This window comes from Euleptes europaea, chromosome 21, assembly GCF_029931775.1.
Source record: "Euleptes europaea isolate rEulEur1 chromosome 21, rEulEur1.hap1, whole genome shotgun sequence".
NCBI lineage: Eukaryota > Metazoa > Chordata > Lepidosauria > Squamata > Sphaerodactylidae > Euleptes > Euleptes europaea.
In genome coordinates this window covers 13,284,579-13,306,349 of record NC_079332.1, presented here as the reverse complement: position 1 = coordinate 13,306,349, position 21,771 = coordinate 13,284,579, and the positions used below count along the sequence as shown (strand labels likewise).

Genomic DNA, 21,771 nt, shown 5'->3' with positions numbered 1-21,771 from the left:
GAATGCATTGCTACGGGTGTGTGTGTGGGGGGGGGGGTGGCGCACAGCTGAATCTTACAAGAATTCGACAAATGCGCGGAAGAGGATCCTTTCGACGGCGGTAGGAGAAACACCCTCTGATTCTCGCGACCAGATGCAAAACTACTGACTCGCACAAAAAGGAAAGGGGTCACCCCCACGGGAGCGCTCTCGAACGCTCTCCTATTGAACAAGGGCAAGATTTGAGATATCTGTTGAAGGGAGCTTTGGACTCTCGAAAGCTCATACCCGGGAAATCCTTGTCAGTCTTTAAGGATCTACCGGACTTGAATCTTGCTCTTCTTGGCCAACTTGGCCACCCACCTGAAACTATACGGAACCAAGTGACTAAACTTAGTTTCTTACTTGAGATTAAAGTCTAAGGCTGTGGAACCCAGCTGGTTTGGCAAGAATAAAGTCTGGGATAAGAAAATGAACACCCCCCAAAGAACCCTGGGGTCCACCTCTTACGAGACGTTATTTGCTTGTTATAGACACATATATCTTGGGCGGGGGGAGGAGAGAAGTCCAAAATATGCCATTTCCCCTTCAGAGCACTGGGAAGCGGCGAGAAAATATTCCGGGGGGGGGGGGGAACGCCACGTTTGGAAAACACACTTTGACAATTCTGTACGATGCGTGTACAAAAGCAGAGAGCAAACTACTCTTGCAAGAGCTTACTTTCTTTTGTATATTCTTTACTATTTAGGTATCTCTGTACCAGTCCCAGACGTCCTTGAGTTCATGAAAACTCCCCCTAGCATGACTTCATGAAGCCAAGCGCTGAGCAACGGAGGAATTCAACCTTCTTGTGGGGTGCTCCATAAAAGCAGGGGGTGGGTGAAGCGGGGAACAGAAGTATACATAAACAGCGGACTCCCCGCAGTCCATCTGCACGTTTATCCCTCCATATTGACCTTCTCCACCCTTCTGGTATTTGCCCACTACTCACCTGAAGGGCCATCTCCTCCACTTTCCTCTCCAGGGATTTCTTCTCCTCTTCTAGCCGGCTCCGTTCAGCTTCCAGCTCCTCAATTTTTAACCTAGGGGACCGAACAGAGTGAAAACCCTTAATATATGTCCCTGCTGTTAGAATCTGTCTCAGCTCAGGGAAGTGACCATTGTCAGTAACGGTGACCATTGTCAGCTGGATCAAGAATAAAACTGCTGCTATCACACTCCCCTTGCACAAATCTACGATGAGACCACACTTGGAATACTGGGTACAGTTCTGGGCACCACACCTCAAAAAGGATTTTGCAGAGCTTGAGGAGGTGCAGAAAAGAGCAACCAAAATGATCAGGGGGGCTAGAGCGACTGCCCTATGAGGAGCGGACGAAACGCTTAGGGCTGTTTAGCTTGGAAAGGAGGCACTTAAGGGGAGACATGGTAGAGGTCTATAAAATGATGCATGGTGTGGAGAGAGCGGACAGGGAGAAGCTGTTCTCCCTCTCTCATAAGACCAGAACGCGGGGTCATCTGCTGAAGCTGGAGGGTGAGAGATTCCAAGCAGATAGAAGGACGTCTTTCTTCACACAACACATAGTTGAATTGTGGAACTCCCTTCCCCAGGAGGTGGTGAGGGCTGCCAACTTGGAAGGCTTGGAGAGGGGAGTGGACATGTTCGCGGAGGAAAGGGAGGGGGCGCCACACATACATAGAAAGGCCAAGCGTAGGTACGAAGAGAGGTAATTTTTAAAATATATATATATATCTATACCGGAAGAGGGAATGAAAGAGAATATATCCAATACAGAGGTGGCAGCTGCTGCTGAAACTGCGTTACTTTAATCTGCGCAGCCGATCGGATCTCTAGAGGCCATTCGGAAGCCCTGCTGGGAAAACAGCCTCACAAAGCCCCACCCACTTTCTAAAAATACTTGGGGGGGCACCAGGAAAGGTGAAGGTGGCCCCCACGGCGGATGTTAGGGACCCTGCATTATGCTCATTGGCTTACGGTGCCTTGTCATCTACAGATTGACAGGCAGTTATAATGCCATGAACTAGCTTCTTGAGGAGGAGGAGGAGAGGAGGAGGAGGAGGAGAAGGAGAAGAAGAAGAGGAGGAGGAGGAGGAGGAGGAGGAGGAGGAGGAGGAGAAGAAGAAGAAGAAGAAGAAGAAGAAGAAGAAGAAGAGGAGGAGGAGGAGGAGGAGGAGGAGGAGGAGGAGGAGAAGAAAAAGAAGAAGAAGAGGAGGAGGAGGGGTTTTTATACCCTGATTTTCTCTGCTTTAAAGAGCCTCAAAACAGCTTACAATCGCCTTCCCTACACCTCCCCACAACAGACACCTCGCGAAGTAGGTGAGGCTGAGAGTTCAAAGAGAACTGTGACTAGCCCACGGGTCACCCAGCAGGCATCATGTGGAGGAGTGGAGAATCGAGCCTGGTTCTCCAGATTAGAGTCCCCCGCTCTCAACCACCACACCACGCTGGCTCCCCACTGCCCCCCTCCCAATACCCAGTAACAGTGAGCTGTGGTTACTTTGTGGCTAATGAAACATACTCTGCACGTGCTCAAAGTGCTTGGGCCGACGCAGATATTAAGGAGGGGCCGAGCACGGCAGAGCCTGGGAAAGCAGACAGCAGCAGAATTAATTAGCAAACGATCTTCTCCCCCATCTCTCCCCCCCCCCCCGGCCCCTTTAACAGAAACTGCCGAAAACACGACGCAGGATTTCATTTGCGAAGACGGCTTTCGGATCCCTTGAAGGTGTTTTCTTCCCCCCTCGCTTGCAACAGATGTAATTGAAATTAAAAACTACGCAGGGGGAAAAAGGCATTGCTCCGAAGGCATAAAGATGCAGCGTTTTCGAAGCCCCCACCCCAGTCCTCTGGGAGCTTTTTCGCCGGGAGGCGAGATCGCAGCCAGGTTGTCTGCGCTCCAAACGTTGAGGGTTTTTTTGGGTTGGGTTGAGTTTTTTTCCCATCCAGGAGCTTTGCCTCCTGAGATACACGCACACGCAGGCCTGGAAACGTTCGGCGGACGAAAAGCCGACGTCCGACGGTTACGGCGGAGGGATGGTTTGGTTGGCGGCCAGCGACCCACGTTCCGCACGGGGACCTCAGAGCAAAAGAGGAGACCGGCTCGCCACGGATTTGTCCTGTGGCCGTCTCATTGACCTGAAGGGCTTCTTTGCTAGAGTTCTAGCTTCAGTCCATTGCGTGGGGAAAACCAAAGTGTTTCTGGGGGAAAAAAAACTTATTTCTGACACCTCTTTTGTGTCAGATGACGCAGATGACGAAGAAGAAGAGTTGGTTTTTATACCCTGCTTTTCTCTACCTTTAAGGAGACTCAAAGTGGCTTCCCATCGCCTCCCCTTCCTCTCCCCACAACAGGCACCTTGTGGGGTAGGTGGGGCTCAGAGACTTCGGAGAGAACTGTGACTGGCCCAAGGTCACCCAGCAGGCTTCAAGTGGAGGAATGGGGAATCGAACCCAAGTTCAACATATTCGAGTCCGCCGCTCTACGACAAGCAAGACAATTGCAGCAGCATTTATCCTACCTGTGTTCCACGGCACCTAACATAACAGGCATGCTCCTCTGACACTGGAGAGAATAGGTATGCATCATGACTAGTAGCCATTTCGACTAGTAGCCATGAATACCCCTCTCCTCCATGAAAATGTCTACTCCCCTCTTCAAGCCTTCCAAGGTGGCAGCCATCACCACATCCTGGGGCAGGGAGTTCCACAATTCAACTGTGCATTGTGTGAACCAATACTCCCTTTTATCAGTTTTGAATCTCTCACCCTCCAGCTTCAGCAGATGACCCTGGTCTGGTCTTACAAGAGAGGGAGAAAAGCTTCTCCCTGTCCACTCTCTCCACACCATGCATCATTTTATAGACCTCTATCATGTCTCCCCTTAACCGCCTCCTTTCCAAGCTAAACAGCCCTGCGCTCTTGTTGGGGGGGAAAAAAAGACAAATAAGTGCAGACAAGTGGGCAAACAAAGGATGGGATTTAAAAACACACATGCCATCCAACATGGGCACGGGAACCAGACTCTCGAGCGGTCCAGAGAGCATCAAGACAGCGACAGGAGAAGAGAGACTTCCAGCCAGCGTGACTAATCGGCTTGGCAAGAACATGAATTCCTTTCAAATTACCGAAAACCTATCCAGTCTCTAAATCTATGGACAACGTTTAGGATTTACTGGCATCGTCGTCTGACAGCGAGGGAGGAGGAAAGAGAGATGGAGAGAAAAGTTACGGTTGCGTTCCAGCTGAAGAGACATCTCCGTCTGTTCCCCGCTCAAGGCTTCCCCGAATTTTAAGAAAACAAAATGTAAAACGGTCCGATTGCTGTTTTTGGGGTATTCCTCTTGGCCCAGGTACAACCTGCTCTTCTGGGAACGATCGGGGAAACTGAGGCTCGGCTTCTGGCCAGAATATCTGAATGCGGAGAGCGAGATTTCAGGGAGGCGTCGGGACGGGTAAGGACCGGGCCCCTCTGCCAATAAGGGTCTCCCCAAGAAGCAATGATTTTGGAAGGCAATTTCACGTTCTGCGTTATTAAAGGGCCTGATGGGAAAAGCGGAGAAAGAAAGAAAGAAAGAAAGAAAGAAAGAAAGAAAGAAAGAAAGAAAGAAAGAAAGAAAGAAAGAAAGAAAGAAAGAAAGAAAGAAAGAAAGAAAGATCTTTTCGGCCTCCCCGGTGGAGGGGGGGGGATTACTTTCCATATTAAAGGGTGGACAAAAGAAAGAAGATTTAAGGGGGGGGGATTAATAAAAGGAGACTTTCACTCGAGTGGGATGTAAATGCAGACGGTAGGTTCGTGGCAGACACATCGAAGCATAGGGTTGCCAGGTGACCAGTCGGAGGGCTGTGGGTGAGGGTATTGGAGGGGGCACGACGCCAGCTGCAGAATCATATAACTTCTGGCAGAAAACCAAAAGTGACACAGGTAGCTCTAGGAATCACCGGAAACTCTACAGTTTAACCACAAGGTTTCCAACGGTTCCTAGAGCTACCCTATATCACTTCTGTTTGTTTTGACCGGGAGTGACAAGGCGCTTCACACAATGCTGCGACAGGAGCCGGGGGGTCTCCCGCCCCCACCATGATCTGTCGAGCTTTTAACCCGACTGGCTGCTTTACAATATAACCTAAATGCTACAAAGCAAGGGTGAAAATGCCTTGCGGAGGACACCGGAGGAAGGAAATTTCAGACCAAAGGTAAATTTACAAAAGATTTTTTTTGGTCAGCTGTTAAATCTAATGGCTGTTTCCGACTAGAAGAGGGGACATTCTCCTCCCGCTATCACACCCCAGCCAAACTGTTCCAAAGAGCCCCCCAAAAAGAAATAAAAAAAAACAAACTAAAAACAAGTTCAATGTCCATCAGTATAATGGAGGAGACACGTATAAAGGATGCGGCGGCGTCCATTCCTGCTCCGCCCCGTCTGCTTCAGATCCCTTTGAACGGTAAGATCGGGCAACCCAGTTAATTTCTCTCTAACAACCACTCTTTTCGCTTTGGAAATCAACTGAAAGGAAGGAGGGGGGGTCAGGGAGAGAAAGCCATCTTGGAGCTCCTTCCTGCCAACGCAGCCCTGGGACGGAGGGGATTGAGATTCCCTACACGGCCTGCGGGTGGCCGACCCTCCAAGCGTTCCGGCAACACTTTTGCCTGCCAATTAGTCGGAGGACAAACTTCTCCCTCTGATTAAGCCGGAGCTAATTAATCAAAACCGATTAAAGCTCGCAGTCCTATCGCTAATGAATTTTTATTCCTTCTCAGAAGACAAATTCCCTCATTAGGAGAGGGGGGGAAAAGAAGAAGCTTCCGTTCCCTCCTTCCCAGCCGCATACCAAAGAGGAGAAGAGGACCCACCTGAGTCTGTTCACCCCCTCCTGAGCGATAAAGATGCTCTGGTCCCTGGTGGATTCCTGACTCTTCAGCATTCGTAACTCCATCTCCAACTGCCAAAAAACAAAACAAAAAAGTAGAAACAGAGTAATTTAGGGGTTTCTTTTTAATTTTACTTCCCGTGCGGAACAGAGATACCATGACACTCTTTCTTTCTTTCTTTCTTTCTTTCTTCTTTCTTTCTTTCTTTCTTTCTTTCTTTCTTTCTTTCTCTTTCTTTCTTTCCTTTCTTTCTCTTTTTCTTTTCCCCCTTTTCCTCCCTTTTCTTTCTTTCTTTCTTCTTTCTTTCTTTCTTTCTTTCTTTTTCTTTCTTTCTTTCTTTCTTTCCCTCCTTTCCCTGCCTTTCATTTATTTCTTCCTCTCCTTTCCCTCCCTTTCTTTCTTTTTTCTTCCCTCCTTCCCTCCTTTTCTCTTTCTTCCCTTCCCTTTTCTTTCTTTCTTTCTTTCTTTTTCTTTCTCTCTCTCTTCCTTCCCTTCATCCTTTCTTTTTTCTATCTTTCCCTCCCTTTATCTTTTTTTCTTCCCTCCCTCTTTCTTTCTCTCTTTCTTCCCTCCCTCCCACCCTCCCTTTTTCTTTCTTTCTTTCTTTCTTTCTTTTTTTTTTCTTTCTTTCTTTTTCTTTCTCTCTCTCTCTCTCTCTTTCACTTCCTTCCCTCCCTCCCTTCCTCCCTTTCTTTCTCTCTCCTTCTTCTCCTTCCTTCCTTCCTTCCCTTACAGTCTGCCTTCCTCACTTCGACTTCCTCCTGTGGATTACACAGAGTGAGTCAATACAATTGACAGGGTGGGAAATTCAGCGAGCGATAAAATACGACTCGGGTTGAAAAGACAACGAGAAGTTTTAAAACAGAACAGAGGCAAAGCGTGTGGGCCAGGGGTCTCAAAACTACGGCTCCAGAGCCGCATGCGGCTCTTTGGCCCGTTGAGTGCGGCTCTCCAAACTTGGTTCGGAGCCCCTGCTCTTGCGCCCCGCTCGTCCCCGGCAGCCGGGCTGCGGAGTCGGCATGCCTGAGAGAGAGAGCGGGCGTGCTGTCTCCCCCCACACACACCGTGGAGAATGGCCGGGTCCCCCTTTCCCTCAATGGTTGGGAGGCTAAAGCCTCCCCTCCCCTCCAGCCGCGCGATTGCTGGGCGGGGGCGGCTCGGCGGTTCCTGCCCCCCCCGCCTATCAGCTGTTGGGCGGGGCGGGCTTCCTTTGGTAGACCTGGCCTCTGGCTGAGTCCATTGGGAGGCCATGTCTACCCACTGGCTTTCTTGGTGGTAGACCTGGACTCCGAGGAGGGGAAAAAGTCCCCCTTCAGAGGCCAGGTCTACCAATTGGCTTCTATGGGCCTCCGGAGGCCAGGTCTACTGCCAAGAAATCAATGGGTAGACCTGGCCTCCCAATGGGACTCAGCCGGAGGCCAGGTCTACCAATAGGCTTTTTATGGCGGTAGACCAGGCCTCCAGACGAGGACTCCGGACGGGGAGGGGGAAATGGCAGCGACTTACAATTTAATTTTTATCAATAAAGATCACTATTCAGTATGATATCAAGTTTTATTCAGTGTACCTATAGTTTAATTAGACTTAAAACTTTAATTAAAGTTTATTAAGTTAATAAACAGTGTACCTACCTATATAGTTTAAGTTTAAGAAATTTGGCTCTCAAAAGAAATCTCAATCATTGTACTGTTGATATTTGGCTCTTTTGACTAATGAGTTTGCCGACCCCTGGTGTGGGCTAACGTGACGGAGAGAACGGCAGCTGGCCCAAGATCACCCAGCAGGCTTCATGCGGAGGAACGGGGAAATGAGCCAAGTTCACCAGATTAGAGTCCGCCGCTCCTAACCACTACGCCACGCTGGCTCCTACTACTTCTACTTCTGTTACAGCTTGTACTGCTACTACTTCTTCCTCTGTTTTGCTTTGCCATCTGCCATTTCTTTAGGTTTGTTTTTTTTAAATCCACAGCAAAACACAGAGCTTTCTGGGCACTTTTTTTTTGGGGGGGGGAATGAGCCAAGCACTGCCCTAATTAGAGATTCATACCAAAACACACGCACCGGAGGGCTTCGTCTTCGGCACCAGGGAGATAAGGCATTAGCATACTGTATCCTTCAACTGTGTTGCCTCGACGCGCAGCATCCCTAATTCGACGACACCGGAGGAACACGTCCAAGTACAGCCAGATGGTACCATTCGGGGGGGGGGGGCTACGCTCAATGGGGCAAGCTGGATAGGAAAAGGGGAAACTTGTTGACAGCGGCAAAAGCCGTGTCGACCCGCAGCGGGGAGTGCAAAATGACGCTTCGGCAGCCTGGCTGGAGTTTTAGGCGAGTCAGGGAACACGAAAGCTGTGTTGTTACCCATTTGCAGGAACTCCTGCCTGCGAGGAGCAGTTGAAACGCTTAGGGGCTGTTTAGCTTGGAAAGGAGGCGGTTAAGGGGAGACACGATAGAGGTGTATAAAATTATGCATGGTGTGGAGAGAGTGGACAGGGAGGAGCTTTTCTCCCTCTTGCATAATACTAGCACGCGGGGTCATCTGCTGAAGCAGGAGGGTGAGAGAGTCCAAGCAGATAGAAGGATGTCTTTCTTCACACAACACAGAGTTCAACTGTGGAACTCCCTGCCCCAGGAGGTGGTGATGGCTGCCAACTTGGAAGACTTTGAGAAGGGAGTGGACATGTTCATGGAGGAGAGGGGTATTCATGGCTACTAGTCGAGATGGCTACTAGTCATGATGCATACCTATTCTCTCCAGTATCAGAGAAGCGTGCCCATTATATTAAGTGCTGGGGAACACAGGCAGGATGGTGCTGCTGCAGTCGTCTTACTTGTGGGCTTCCTAGAGGCACCTGGTTGGCCGCTGTGTGAACAGACCGCTGGATCTGATGGGCCTTGGTCTGGTCCAGCAGGGCCTTTTTTATGTTCTTAGGTACATCCCAAAGGCCCCTCTCCACCTTTGCCCGGTGCAAAGTAGAAAGTCAGGAGGTTCGGCGTGCATTACCCCCAAATCCAGTCCCCGGTTCGTTCCCAAATTCAGGCTCAACAGCAGAGGGTCCGGGCAGTAATGTCGGTTGATGGCATGTTTGCTCTTGCCTGTCTGAATTGTAAAAACATGCATGCGCAGTGGCCGGCTGATAAAGATCATCCGCGCCAAAGAACGTTCGCCTCCATCTTCTGATTACCGAGCGCCTCTCTTTCCGCGCGGCAAGCCCATCAGATGGACCGGATAAAGCAGGTGCTCTCGATAATGCCAGGGACGCGCAACTCCGAGGCGCCGGGAGGGGGGGCCTGGCGGGAAACTTTCAATTCCATCCCACCTCCGCAGCACCAAAAGCCATTTGTTATGTGCGGCTGGCTTTCCGCGCCCGCTGAAGGTTGCAATGAGGTTTGTTATTATAGTTTCGGGCCGCGCTCGGCTTCCGGGCGTGGACGGCATCCAGAGAGACAGAGCCGGCAAATAGCCTATTTATCATGGGCTAAGCGGCCTCAGCCTTGAAGCGGTCCAGGCACCTGCCTCCTCGACGCGAGCAGATAAATTGCCGCTGGCTCCCTTTGGAGGAAAAGAGGCGAGGGGTTAGTAATGGACTTCGGTGGCTCGCCGCGGTGCGTTTACGGGGGGAAGGAATGAGGTTGAGGCTGGGACGAGAGGGCGCGGGTCACTCATGGGCTGGCGAGCGCTAGAGGGAAGACATTAAACGCCGGTCGCTGTTACTCAAGGGAGCCCTTAGAGATGTGCTTGACTGCAAGAGTGGAGCTGTTCTTTGTTGGTTTAAATCTGCAGGGCAATAACTGAATATTCCAAAGGGAATATTTGGAATATTACAAAGGGAATATTCCTTAAATATTCCCCAAAGGGACCCCTGGTATAAATATTCCCCAAAGGGAATATTTATACCAAAGGGAATATTTATACCAGGGGTCCCTGACGGGGTATCCGTGGGCAACATGTCACTCGCAGACACCTCTGATGACACCCGACAAAGTGTTGTTGTTTTTTATAGTGAGAGTAGTTCAGCAGTGGAATCAGCTGCCTCGGGAGGTGGTGAGCTCCCCCACTCTGGCAGCCTCCAAGCAGTGGCTGGATGAACACTGATCCTGCATTGCTCTAGGCTGATCCTGCATTGAGCAGGGGGTTGGACTAGATGGCCTCTACGGTCCCTCCAACTCTATGATTCTATGGTTCTAGGGGAGATCAGAGAAGGGGCTATTGAGATAGAGCACAGTATTATCATGACTGTGATTATTATTATGGAACTGTTTTGAAGAAGGGGTAGGAGGAGGAGGATGAACTTGAGACCCAACGCTCGGATTGCAGGCTTTTTGCTGGGCATCACAACTGTAACTGGAGCTCTCGGCCAAGAAGCAAGGTGCGGGCAGGATTTTCGTAAATGATGTAAATCACCAGGACCCTTTGGCGAGGAAGGGAAGGGGATCTGGCAGAAAGGGAGGGAGCTCCTCTCCTGTTCCTCCTCGTCCACGGCACTCTGTTGGCCTACAGTCGGCACCGCTGGTAATTACGCCTCTTAATTTCGGCGCGCGAGTGGGAGAAAAGAATATAAATCCGGGCATTAACGTCGGGAGATTGAAAACGGCGAGAGCCGGACCATCTCTCCCCGACAGCGTGCTTGGAAACCAAACGGAGTGACATTTGATATAAACTTGAAAAATTGCTCTCTTTTCAAAGCAACAGGAGGGGGCGGAAGGGGAAAGAAAACACAATCCGCGGTGCGTAGGAGAGACGCTGAAGTCAGCAGGCATGGCGGGGAGGTGGTGGTGGTGGCAGTATCCAAATATCTATCTGGGCTACACACACATTAGATGTAACTGCGACGAGGAAGCTTTAACCCTCTTTATACTAACGTGGAACCCTCCTTGGGTTCCTTCAAACCAGCCAGAGTCAGGGCAAACAAGATATTAAGGTAAAGGTAAAGGTCCTCTGTGCAAGCATCGGGTCATTCCTGACCCATGGGGTGACGTCACATCCCGACATTTCCTAGGCAGACTTTGTTGATGGGGTGGTTTGCCAGTGCCTTCCCCAGTCATCTTCCCTTTACCCCCAGCAAGCTGGGTACTCATTTGACAGACCTCGGAAGGATGGAAGGCTGAGTCAACCTTGAGCCAGGGACCTGAAACCAACTTCCATAGGGGTCGAACTCAGGTCGTGAGCAGAGCTTGGACTGCAGCTTACCACTCTGTGCCACAGGGCCCTGAAACAGCTATTACACCAGCCTGGTTGTGTTATCGCCCTGACCTGGATGGCCCAGGCTTGCTGGATCTCATCAGATCTTGGAAGTTAAGCAAGGTCGGCCCTGGTTTGTACTTGGATTGGGAGACCCCCAAGGAAGTATAGGGTTGCTACACAGAGGCAGGCCACGGCAAACCACCTCTGTCCGTCTCTTGCTCTGACCTGGATAGCCCCAGGCTAGCCCGATCTCATCAGATATCAAAAGCTAAGCAGGGTCAACCATGTTTGGTACTTGGATGGGAGACCTCCAAGGAAGTCCAGGGTTGCTACGCAGAGGCAGGCAACGGCAAAACCACCTCTGTTTGTCTCTGCCCTGACTTGGATGGCCCAGGCTAGCCTGATCTCATCAGATCTTGGAAGATAAACCAGGTTAGTCTTGGAGACTACTTGGGTGGGAGACCGCCAAGCAAGGCCAAGGTTGTTCCACTGAGGCAGGCAATGGCAAACCACCTCTATTTGTCTTTGTTGTTTTTTTTCTGATGCCTGCCAAGTGCTTTTAGAAAATGAATGAAGCTAGCTGGGGCTTTTATCCAGCAGGGCTTCTGATTCTACTAAACAGCTTCTGCCTGAAATGTTGACAAGTTACTATTAAAGTTATATATAACTTCCCTCCCTGACATTTTTTGATCGCCCCCACCTCCTGCGGCGGCGGTTTTGTGACTGTCCTTCCCCCGTCTCAGAATTTCAAAGGCTGGGAACCCCCGCCCCAAACCGCTACGCCAAGCAGACCGTTTCATGCACGTGCTTCCTGCGTCCAAAGCCAGAGCGGTGTCGCGGTTAAGAGCGGTGGTTTGGAGCGGTGGACTCTGATCTGGAGAACCGGGTTCGATTCCCCCACTCCTCCACATGAGCGACGGAGGCTGATCTGGTGAACTGGATTTGTTTCCCCACTCCTCCACACAAAGCCAGCTGGGTGACCTTGGGCTAGACACAGTTCTCTCAGATCTCTCTTAGCCTCACCTACCTCACAAGGTGTCTGCTGTGGGGAGAGGAAGGGAAGACGATTGTAAGCCGGTTTGAGTCTCCCTTAAGTGGTAGAGAAAGTCAGCATATAAAAAACAAGTCGTCTTCTTTGCGCATATCATCTTCTCGCTATTGTTAACAGCAGTATTATAATAATCATCTGCATTATTGCTGTTGTTCTCGTCCTTACGGAGGAAAAGGGGGTCAGGTTGCCAAAGTGCAGTGCAGTGGTTAAGAGCGGTGGCTTGGAGCGGTGGACTCCTCTAATCCGGAGAACCGGGTTCGATTCCCCACTCCTCCACATGAGTGGCGGACGCTAATCTGGTAACCCGGATTGGTTTCCCCACTCCTCCACATGCAGCCAAGCTGGGCGACCGTGGGCTAGTCACAGCTCTCTTAGAGCTCTCTCAGCCTCGCCTACCTCGCAGGGTGTCCGTTGCGGGGAGGGGAAGGGGATTGTAAGCTGGTTTGATGCTTCGTTAAGCGGTAGAGGAAGTCAGCATATAAAAACCCAGCGCTTCTTCTTCAAAGGCCCCCTCGTTGGTTGGCGGCGAAGGGAGAGCAGAAATGCTAGGCTAATTCGTAGCTCTTTGCAAAGAACCCACGGGCCGCCCTCCCGCCCAGACCCGGCAGGACAGATCCATTACAGCCAGCATTAATGAGGGGGTTTCGATCTCACCTTTCCGAAAACGCTCAACCGGGACCCCTTGGGCACCTCATTTCATCTCCAAAGAAGACGGGGTTGCATGCCGCATGCGCACACCGAGCGCTACTGCCGGAGCGCGCACCCGCCATCTACACGCAATGGAAATAAACCGCTGAGCCCAGCACATTTAGGCGGAACACGAAGGCGCCCAATCCGTCAACTTTGACAGGATCTTTTTGTTGGTGGTTGCTTTGGGTTTTTTAAAAGGAAAATGCAAGCGGCTGAACCCATTATTAAATGTTTAAAGGGCTTATTTAACAACGGGCTGATAAAACGTTTTTTTCTTTAAAAGCCACGCTGGGAAAGAGCAGGCTTTCTTTCATTTCATTATTATTATTTTATTTTTTTTGTTTAAGCGGGCAGAGATAAATCAGAAGCAAGTCGCAGCGAGGGAGCAGGAGACGTCGAGGAGGGAGGCTTGCCCCCGAACTAACAAGTTTCACCACAATTCAGGGAGCTCTTTAAGACCCATAAATATTTAAACGCGTGTAAACCAGGCTGTCTTGGGAAGGAGAAACCCATCGCTGCATGTGAAGAACGACAAGGGGAAGTCCCCGCAAAACCGACAGCCACAATTCTCTGTCTATTTCAACACACACCCCTACACCAGAGACCTACAGAGGAGAGCCAGCGTGGTGCAGTGGTTAAGAGCGGTGGTTTGGAGCGGTGGACTCTACTCTGGAGAACCCGGTTTGATTCCCCACTCCTCCACAAGAGCGGCAGACACTAATCTGGGCTGGCGAGGTATGGCCCAGCGAAAGTGATATTTATGTCATATCTGGCCCTCGTAACAATTGAGTTCAACACACACGCACCCCGCTCTAACCACTACACCACGCTGGCTCTGAATTTCCATTTCATGATCTATTGGTTTCAAAATCCTACGTCTTAACGTAGGATGCAGAGGAGGGCACGGAGAGTTTTGCTCTTCTAGGTCTGATGGGGCCAAGTCCTTAACCGACAAGAAGAAGAGTTGGTTTTGATATGCCGACTTTCTCTACCACTTAAGGGAGACTAAAACTGGCTTACAATCACCTTCCTTTCCCCTCCCCACAACAGACACCCTGTGAGGTAGGTGAGGCTGAGAGTGCTCTAAGAGAGCTGTAACTTGCATTTTGGTTTAAAGATAAATATTTTATTTCAATCTTTTCACCTGGTGGCGGCGGAGGAGAAGAAGGAGAAGGAGAAGAAGGAGAAGAAGAAGAAGAAGAGGAGGAGGAGGATGAATTGGTTTTTATATGCTGACTTTCTCTACTACTTAAGGGAGACTCAAACCGGATTACAATCACCTTCCCTTCCCCTCCCCACAACAGACACCTGTAAGGTGGGTGGGGCTGAGAGAGTGTGACTGGCCCAAGGTCACCCAGCTGGCTTCGTGGGTAGGGATGGGGAAACAAATCCAGTCCACCAGATTAGCCTCCGCCGCTCATGTGGAGGAGCGGGGAATCCAACCCGGTTCTCCAGATCAGACTCCATAGCTCCAAACTACCGCTCTTAACCACTACACCACACTGGCTCTCCCTAGGCCAAACCTAAGCATTGCCTGGAAATGCCATATTGCTGCTTGCTCTTAGATCCCCCGTCCGTTTCATCAACGTTCCCTTCCGCGAGGTCCCAGTGGCTTCGCATCTGTACACGTTTCACCTCGGCTAATACGTAACAGATGGCTCCCGCTTTGCCCAGGGACTTCTAAATGGAACCATCAATTTCCGACGAGGGAACAGGAAGCAGATGCGCCGGAGCCACCAGAGGGGAATTCTTCTAGGGACCATTCATTTTAACTTGACTTCAGCGGGAGGGGAGACAAATAGGTGCGAGGTCTGCTCCCAGGAGATTACCGGATCTCCGAAAGGAAGAGGGAAAGGACAGACAGATCGGCAGAGACGCTCCATAGAAGGCACACGGGGACACACCTGAAACTTCATAGAATAATAGAATTATACGATCATAGAATCATAGAGTTGGAAGGGGACATAGAGGCCATCTAGTCCAACCCCCTGCAGGATCAGCCTAGAGCAGTGGTTCCCAAAGTGGGCAGTACCACCCTCAGGGGGGCGGTAGGATTACCTAGGGGGGCACTAAGAGGTGAGAGGGCAGCAGGGGGGTGCTAGAGGTTGCCCCCTTCAGCTGTGTTGTTCACTAATTTACAATAGATCGAGCTATGGCACCCTGCTGGCAAATTTGGTGGAAACTATCAGAATTTTTCCAGATTTTGAGGAGCTGGTACCACTGGATCAAGTTCATCAGTTTTGCTGAATACATTTCAAGTAACAAGTTTTAATTTGATTTTGAATAGATGTGCAATTAATTGTTGCAGTTTTGAAATGTTGTTGTTATTATCTTCTTTAGTGAGTCATGCAAACCCCTATTTTGAATCATGCTTTTTATAGGAGGGCGCTGGGGTTGAGTTTGTGGAACCAAGGGGGCGGTGGCCCGGAAAGTTTGGGAACCACTGGCCTAGAGCATCCCTGACAAGTGTTTCCTGACATTGCATCAGACCATCAACCCCTCAGTATTGTCTACTCCGACTGGTGGTGGCTCTCTAGGGTCTCAGGCCGAGGTCTTTCACATCGCCTGCTGCCTGGTCCTTTTAACTGGAGATGCAGGGGATTGAACCTGGGACCTTCTGCATGCCAAGCAGATGCTCTACCACTCAGCTCCTTTCCTTTGCCTTATACTGAATCAGACCCTTGGTCCCGTCAAGGTCAATACTGCCTACTCAGACTGGCAGTGGCTCTCAAGGGTCTATTTCACCGTTCCTTTAATTTGGGATAATTTAGTTCGATGGCGTCGCCCATTGCGGGTTCAATACCCTCTTTTACATATTGTCTCTTTCGCACTCTGAAATCTAATTCGAGTCTCAACGAGAGAGGTGGAAAGATATATAAATAACTCCAAAGGTGGGTTTTTATTTTATTTTAAGTGAACTGTAGCAAACGAGAAACAAAGCTATTTCAAACATTTTAAAAGATGCAATGGGAATGCCAAGAGAAGCGACTGTGGGGGGCTTGTTTTCATGTTTTCCTCGATTTCGAACACGATGATTCAAATATCTTACAATAAACGTTAATTTCCTGGGGCTGGACTGAATGCGGCTTCCATTCTGAATTGCTCCGTTCTCCTCCTCCCAATCCACACTCCGCATTACGATGTCGTAATTTACAGGGCAGAACAATCTCACTTCGACAACTGGGCCCTATTCCTTCTCATCAGCTCTCGCAGATCCTAAGTGGGGGCTTGCCGACGTTGGGTTAAATCTCACCCGATAAAAAAAGCTCATGGCCTTCTTGCAGTCTTCAGACTTTAATAGCTGAATCCGTCATCATGCCCAAGTAAGAGTCCGTCGCTGCTGGTATCCCGATCTTCCCTTATTGCTGAAAATGCAGGAACTAGGAACACATATTTACAGGCTGATTCCGTCGGCGAACGCCTGAACTAAACTTCTGTTTCTGGAAGCTCTCGCTTCGGCCATCGCTCGTCCTGGCTTGTTTTAATATCTGACGCTCAGTCACCTATATCCAAATCTGTAATAATAATCTGTATTCCGTACATCTCTTAATCTGTGTTCTGCAGAATGGCGTGGATCCAACCTTAGGCTGGTGGCAGGCTTCAAACAGTGGAGTGACGGGATTCCCATCGTTATATTATCCAATATGGCTTCAGAGAAGATGGCGTCCTGAGCAGACACACCGGCGCATCGCTCCTGCCTGCATTGTGGTTTTAAGAGAAATATTTCATTTCAATCTTTTCATCTGTCGGCCAAGTTTGGAAGTGGAATCGCTGCTCATGGCTCCTAGATTGCCTTGCTTTGTCTTCTGGTAAACCAGGTCTACGTTGTCGGTTTTTTATCTGTTGCAATGGGAGCCAGTAAACCTGGAAGTGACAAAGGGTGGCCCTAGGAACCACCAAAAATAGAAGAAGGAGGAGGAGGAGGAGGAGGAGGAGGAGGAGGAGGAGGAGGAGGAGAAGGAGAAGGAGAAGGAGAAAGAGAAGGAGAAGGAGGAGAAAAAGAAGAAGGAGGAGGAGGAGAAGGAGGAGGAGAAGGAGAAGGAGAAGGAGAAAAAGGAGGAGGAGGAGGAGGAGAAGGAGAAGGAGAAGGAGAAGGAGAAGGAGGAGGAGGAGGAGGAGGAGGAGGAGAAGGAGAAGGAGAAGGAGAAGGAGAAAAAGAAGGAGGAGGAGGAGGAGGAGGAGAAGTTGGTTTTTATATGCCGACTTTCTCTGCCACTTAAGGGAGACTCAAACCGGCTTACAATCCCCTTCCCTTCCCCTCCCCACAACAGACACCCTGTGAGGTCGATGGGGCTCAGAGAGTGGTGACTAGCCCAAGGTCACCCAGCTGGCCGTGTGTAGGAGTGGGGGGGGGAAACAAATCCAGTTCACCAGATTAGTGTGGAGGAGTTTGGTTCCCCAGATCAGCGTCCACCGCACCCAACTACCGCTCTTAACCACTACACCACGCTGGCTTCCAATGACTCCTAGAGCTACCCGCTGTCCCTTGTTGGGCTGTACCCGGAAGAGATTTGGCAACATCGCTGATGTCACGCCCCCATGTCTCCGACCCCTGCTGGGTGCAACCCAAGACAGCCCTTACAGACTTATTACATGTATCAGGATACAATTTTAAAAGCCGTTTCTCACAGCGTCTCTGCTCAATGCAGGTGGGCAGCCAGATACATAGGGTGCCTTCGGCTTCAGCGGCACCCTGGTTCCTGTGAGCAAGCAAAAAATACAAAAGGCGTCTCTTCACAAAGGCCAGCAATTTTCCTTCTATTTCTTTGACACCAATCAAGATTCACGGGTCCTTCCCAGGGCAAGGGCAAAGGAGTCGCTTGGCCCTCATTGTGTTACCAATTTTTGAGAAAAATTTAAGGTGACCTCCCCTCTCGAATAAACCAATATACTTGGGCAGGTAGACAACGCCGCACCGCGGGAAAATGCACCCGCAAAGCAAATGCAAGAGCGGAAAAGGAGAGGTCGAAGCGCCGTCTCATTATAATAGCCCAGCCCCGGGAAGGAGGTTAATCCCTCTTACGCCAGAAAAACAAATTCGAGGGCTCCGACCCCGCGATCGGGGTGTGCAATATGGAGAGGCGTGGCCGCCCGGCTGCAATCCCAAACGCATTCCTCCCGCCACGGCCGTCCGCGTTTAATTCGGGTGAAGTATGCTAATGGCATGGCAAAGAAGCGGAGAGACAGTCTTTCGGTTGCGGTATTAATTGCATTTCGGGAAAAGAGGCATGAATTGTGCTTACACAAGCTAATTAGTATGGGCTCGCTAATTAATACTGGAAAGTCAAGCTGCCTTTGTCTTGTCAACTGCAATTAGCGGCGGCTGTTTAAAGTTCGTTTCCTTTCTCCCCCCCACCCGCCGCCGCCACCCCCCAGCAGACTGACTTTCTGCAGACAAGTAATTGAATCATGTGTTGGGATACATGGTGGCAGTTAGTTTAGCAGGTCTATTACCCTTTGATACAGTAATTCCGGACCGAGGGAACGTGACGCCGCTCGCCGCTTGGTCGTGCGCGGCACCGAGATTTGCGCATGCAAAGAGAACATGGTGCCTCTAGGTACACGTTCAGTTTCAGTTTCCAGTTTCAGTACCTTTATTGGCATACCAAGGACAATTCTAGGTACACATGAAGCTGCCTTATGCTGAATCAGACCATCAAGGTCCGTCAAAGTCAGTTATTGTCTACTCAGACCGGCAGCGGCTCTCCAGGGTCTCAGGCAGGGGTCTTTCACATCACCTACTTGCCTAGTCCCTTTAACTGGAGATGCCAGGGATTGAACCTGGGACCTTCTGCATGCCAAGCAGATGCTCTACCACTGAGCCAGGGCCCTTCCCCAGAACATAAGTAAAGCCATGAACACATGAAGCTGCTTTATACTGAATCAGACCCTTGGTCCATCAAAGTCAGTATTGTCTGCCCAGAAACTGCCTTATAATGAATCAGACCCTCGGTCCATCAAAGTCAGTATTGTCTACTCAGACCGGCAGCGGCTCTCCAGGGTCTCAGGTAGAGGCCTTTCACATCACCTACTTTCCCAGTCCCTTTAACTGGAGATGCCGGGGATTGAACCTGGGACCTTCTGCATGCCAAGCAGACGCTCTATCACTGAGCCACGGCCCTTCCCCATGGTGAAGGATCCCAGATTATTAAAAAAAGGACCGAGCCATGGCCCAGTGGCAGAGCGTCTGCTCGGCGTGCAGAAGGTCCCAGGTTCGATTCCCGGCATCTCCAGTTAAAGGATCAGGCAGTGGATGATGTGAAAGGCCCCTACCTAAAACCCTGGAGAGCCGATGCCAATCTGATGGTATTGGCCTTGATGGACTGATGGTCTGATTCACTATAAGAATGCAGTCCACAGTCCCCAACCCTCCAACCCAGACCCTATTACCTGCGCAGAAAAGCCCGGAAGGTGACATCACAGGAAGTTGCCTTAAATTGAATCAGATCTTTGGTCCATCAGGCTTAGTACCGTCTACTCAGACTGGCAACAGCTCTCCAGGGTCTCGGGCAGAGGTCTTTCACATCACCTCCCACCTGATCCTTTGAACTGGAGATGCCGGGGATTGGACCTGGGACCTTCTGCAAATATTCTACCTCTGAACCATGGCCCCTCCTTAAATGAAGCTACCTTCTACTGAGTTGGAGCACTGGTCTATCAAGCTCTGCCTTATTTCTCTCCAAGGTCTCAGGAAGAGGTCCTTCACATCACCCCAATCCTTTTAATTGGAGGTGCCAGGGATTGAACCTGGTACCTTCTGTGTGACAAGCAGATGCTCTACCACTGAGCCCCTTCCTTTTGCCTTTTACTGAATTAGACCCTTGGCCCATTGAGGTCAGTATTGCCTACTCAGACAGGCAGCGGCTTGCCAGGGTCTCAGGCAGAGGGCTTTCCCATCACCTACCACCTGGTCCTTTTAACTAGAGGTTCCAGGGATTGAACCTGGGACCTTCTGCATGCCAAGCAGATATTCAACCACTGAGCCACGGCCCTTCCCCTTAATAAGACTGGTCTATAAGCACTGGTACCAGAACACTTCCAGCAATGTACTTTTAGGAGTCTATGCAGAAGAATAGATGTTATTTGTGTTAAGTGCTGCCAAGTTGCTTCCAACTCATGGCAACCACATGAATCAATGTCCTCCAAAATGTCCTATCTTTGACAGCCTTGCTCAGGTCTTGCAAACTGAGGGCTGTGCATTCCTTTATTGAGTCCATCCATCTCTCGTTGGGTCTTCCTCTTTTCCTGCCGCCTTCCACTTTTCCTAGCACGATTGACTCTTCCAGTGACTCTCGTCTTCTCATAACATGACCGAAGCACGACAGCCTCAGTTAAGTCACTTTAGCTTCTAGGGTCAGTTCAGGCTTGACCTGATCTAGAACCCAGTGATTTGTTTTTATAGATGCAAGCCCCCAGGTTCCCTGCTTCTGAAATTAGGCCCGTCTGACTGCAGCCTTGACACATGTCCCTAGCTCGCACGCTCCGGAAGCCAACGAAAGCTACATTTTAGAGGGCAGGAGCAAGGATGCCATTTTCAGAATAGTTTCTCTCCCCCACCCCCCAATAAAAAAGCAACCGAAAGGTCTAGCCAGCCATGTGATAGAGCCTGACAGGTTTGGCTTTGTGTGTGTGTGTGTTTGCCATTCTTCCGTCAGCCGCTGTGTTTAAGCCCACACAGAGGAGAGACTAGTGAAAAGCAATATCAACGTTTGTCAGAACTGAGGGCAAGGAGGAGCATTTTCATACCTTTTCCAGCCACAGCGGCTTAGCGTCAACCTAACAAGGACTCGATCGCCGAGAAATAATGGTGTTGAAAACAGGGGGGTTTTTTTGGGGGGGGGAGGTGGAAGGAGGGGGAGAGACAGTCACAAGGTATCCACATCAGAGGAATAAGTGCTAAAGCTTCAACCTCAAACGAGTCTCCAGGAAAAGGCCAATTTGGGTGAAGCGCAGAACTGGTGAAGCAAATCGGGAAGGGGAGGGGGGGGTTTCGACGCAGGTGGGAGGCCGCAACACGGCAAATGCCTGGAGCCCCCCAGCGGACTGCGAGACAAACGGCAGCAAACGTGCAAAATATTGTCTATGCTTTTTCTAGAGGCGAGGATGATGCGTCGCCACGTGTGAGAATGATGAGTCTCCACGTGCGTTTTGGAAAGAATGCCCCACTGTAGAAGGAAATGAAGAAGAAGAGGAAGAAGAGGAAGAAGAAAAAGAGGAAGAAGAGGCAGAAGAAGAAAAAGAAGAAGAGGCAGAAAAAGAAGAAGAGGCAAAAGAAGAGGAGGAGGAGAACAAGAAGAGGAGGAGAACAAGAAGGAGGAGGAGAGTTGGTTTTTATATGCTGACTTTCTCTACCACTTAAGGAAGAATCAAACTGGCTTACAATCACCTTCCCTTCCCCACAACAGACACCCTGTGAGGTAGGTGAGGCTGAGAGAGTTCAGAGAGGGCTGTGACTAGCCCAAGGTCGCCCAGCTGGCTTCATGTGGAGGAGTGGGGAAACCATCCCGGTTCACCAGATTAGCCTCCGCCACTCATGTGGAGGAGTGGGGAATCAAACCCGGTTCTCCAGATCAGAGTCCGCTACTCCAAACCATCGCCGTTGACCACCACGCCACGCCGGATCCCACAGACCAGGAAGCATTTCACACCAAAAGGAGCTCGGAGCAAGGCAAAGTAAAGGCACCTTTTCAACGCGTTCCACTGTGAAAAGCTTTCCGCCGGCGAAATTTGGGACGGCGGCGGCGGCCCAAAGACGTTTCAAGCTGCCATCGATTGCCAAGGAATTAATTTTAAACCCCCCCCCCAAATAACTCACTGTGTCTGCTCTTTTCTTCTGATTCCCGGCTTCTTCCAATGCCTGAGACAGCTGAACCTACAAGATAAAAAGACAAAACAGAGAGTTCGAGAAAACGACCGACAAAAGGAAACGCGGAAGGAGTCACGGGCTGAAAACGCAGAGTTAATGTAACGTA

General features: G+C 50.2%; 1 protein-coding gene across 1 annotated transcript in view; it reads right to left on the bottom strand.

The window, feature by feature from the left end:
- Positions 1-21,771, bottom strand: part of MAD1L1 (mitotic arrest deficient 1 like 1) — a 383,773-nt gene that overhangs the window by 186,375 nt on the left and 175,627 nt on the right. Inside the window, exons 15-17 of the mRNA XM_056866622.1 lie at positions 21,615-21,671; positions 5,853-5,941; positions 971-1,061 (exon numbers count right to left, since the gene is read on the bottom strand). Of these exons, the coding sequence (XP_056722600.1) occupies positions 971-1,061; positions 5,853-5,941; positions 21,615-21,671 (237 nt within the window). The remainder of the gene's footprint in view (positions 1-970; positions 1,062-5,852; positions 5,942-21,614; positions 21,672-21,771) is intronic.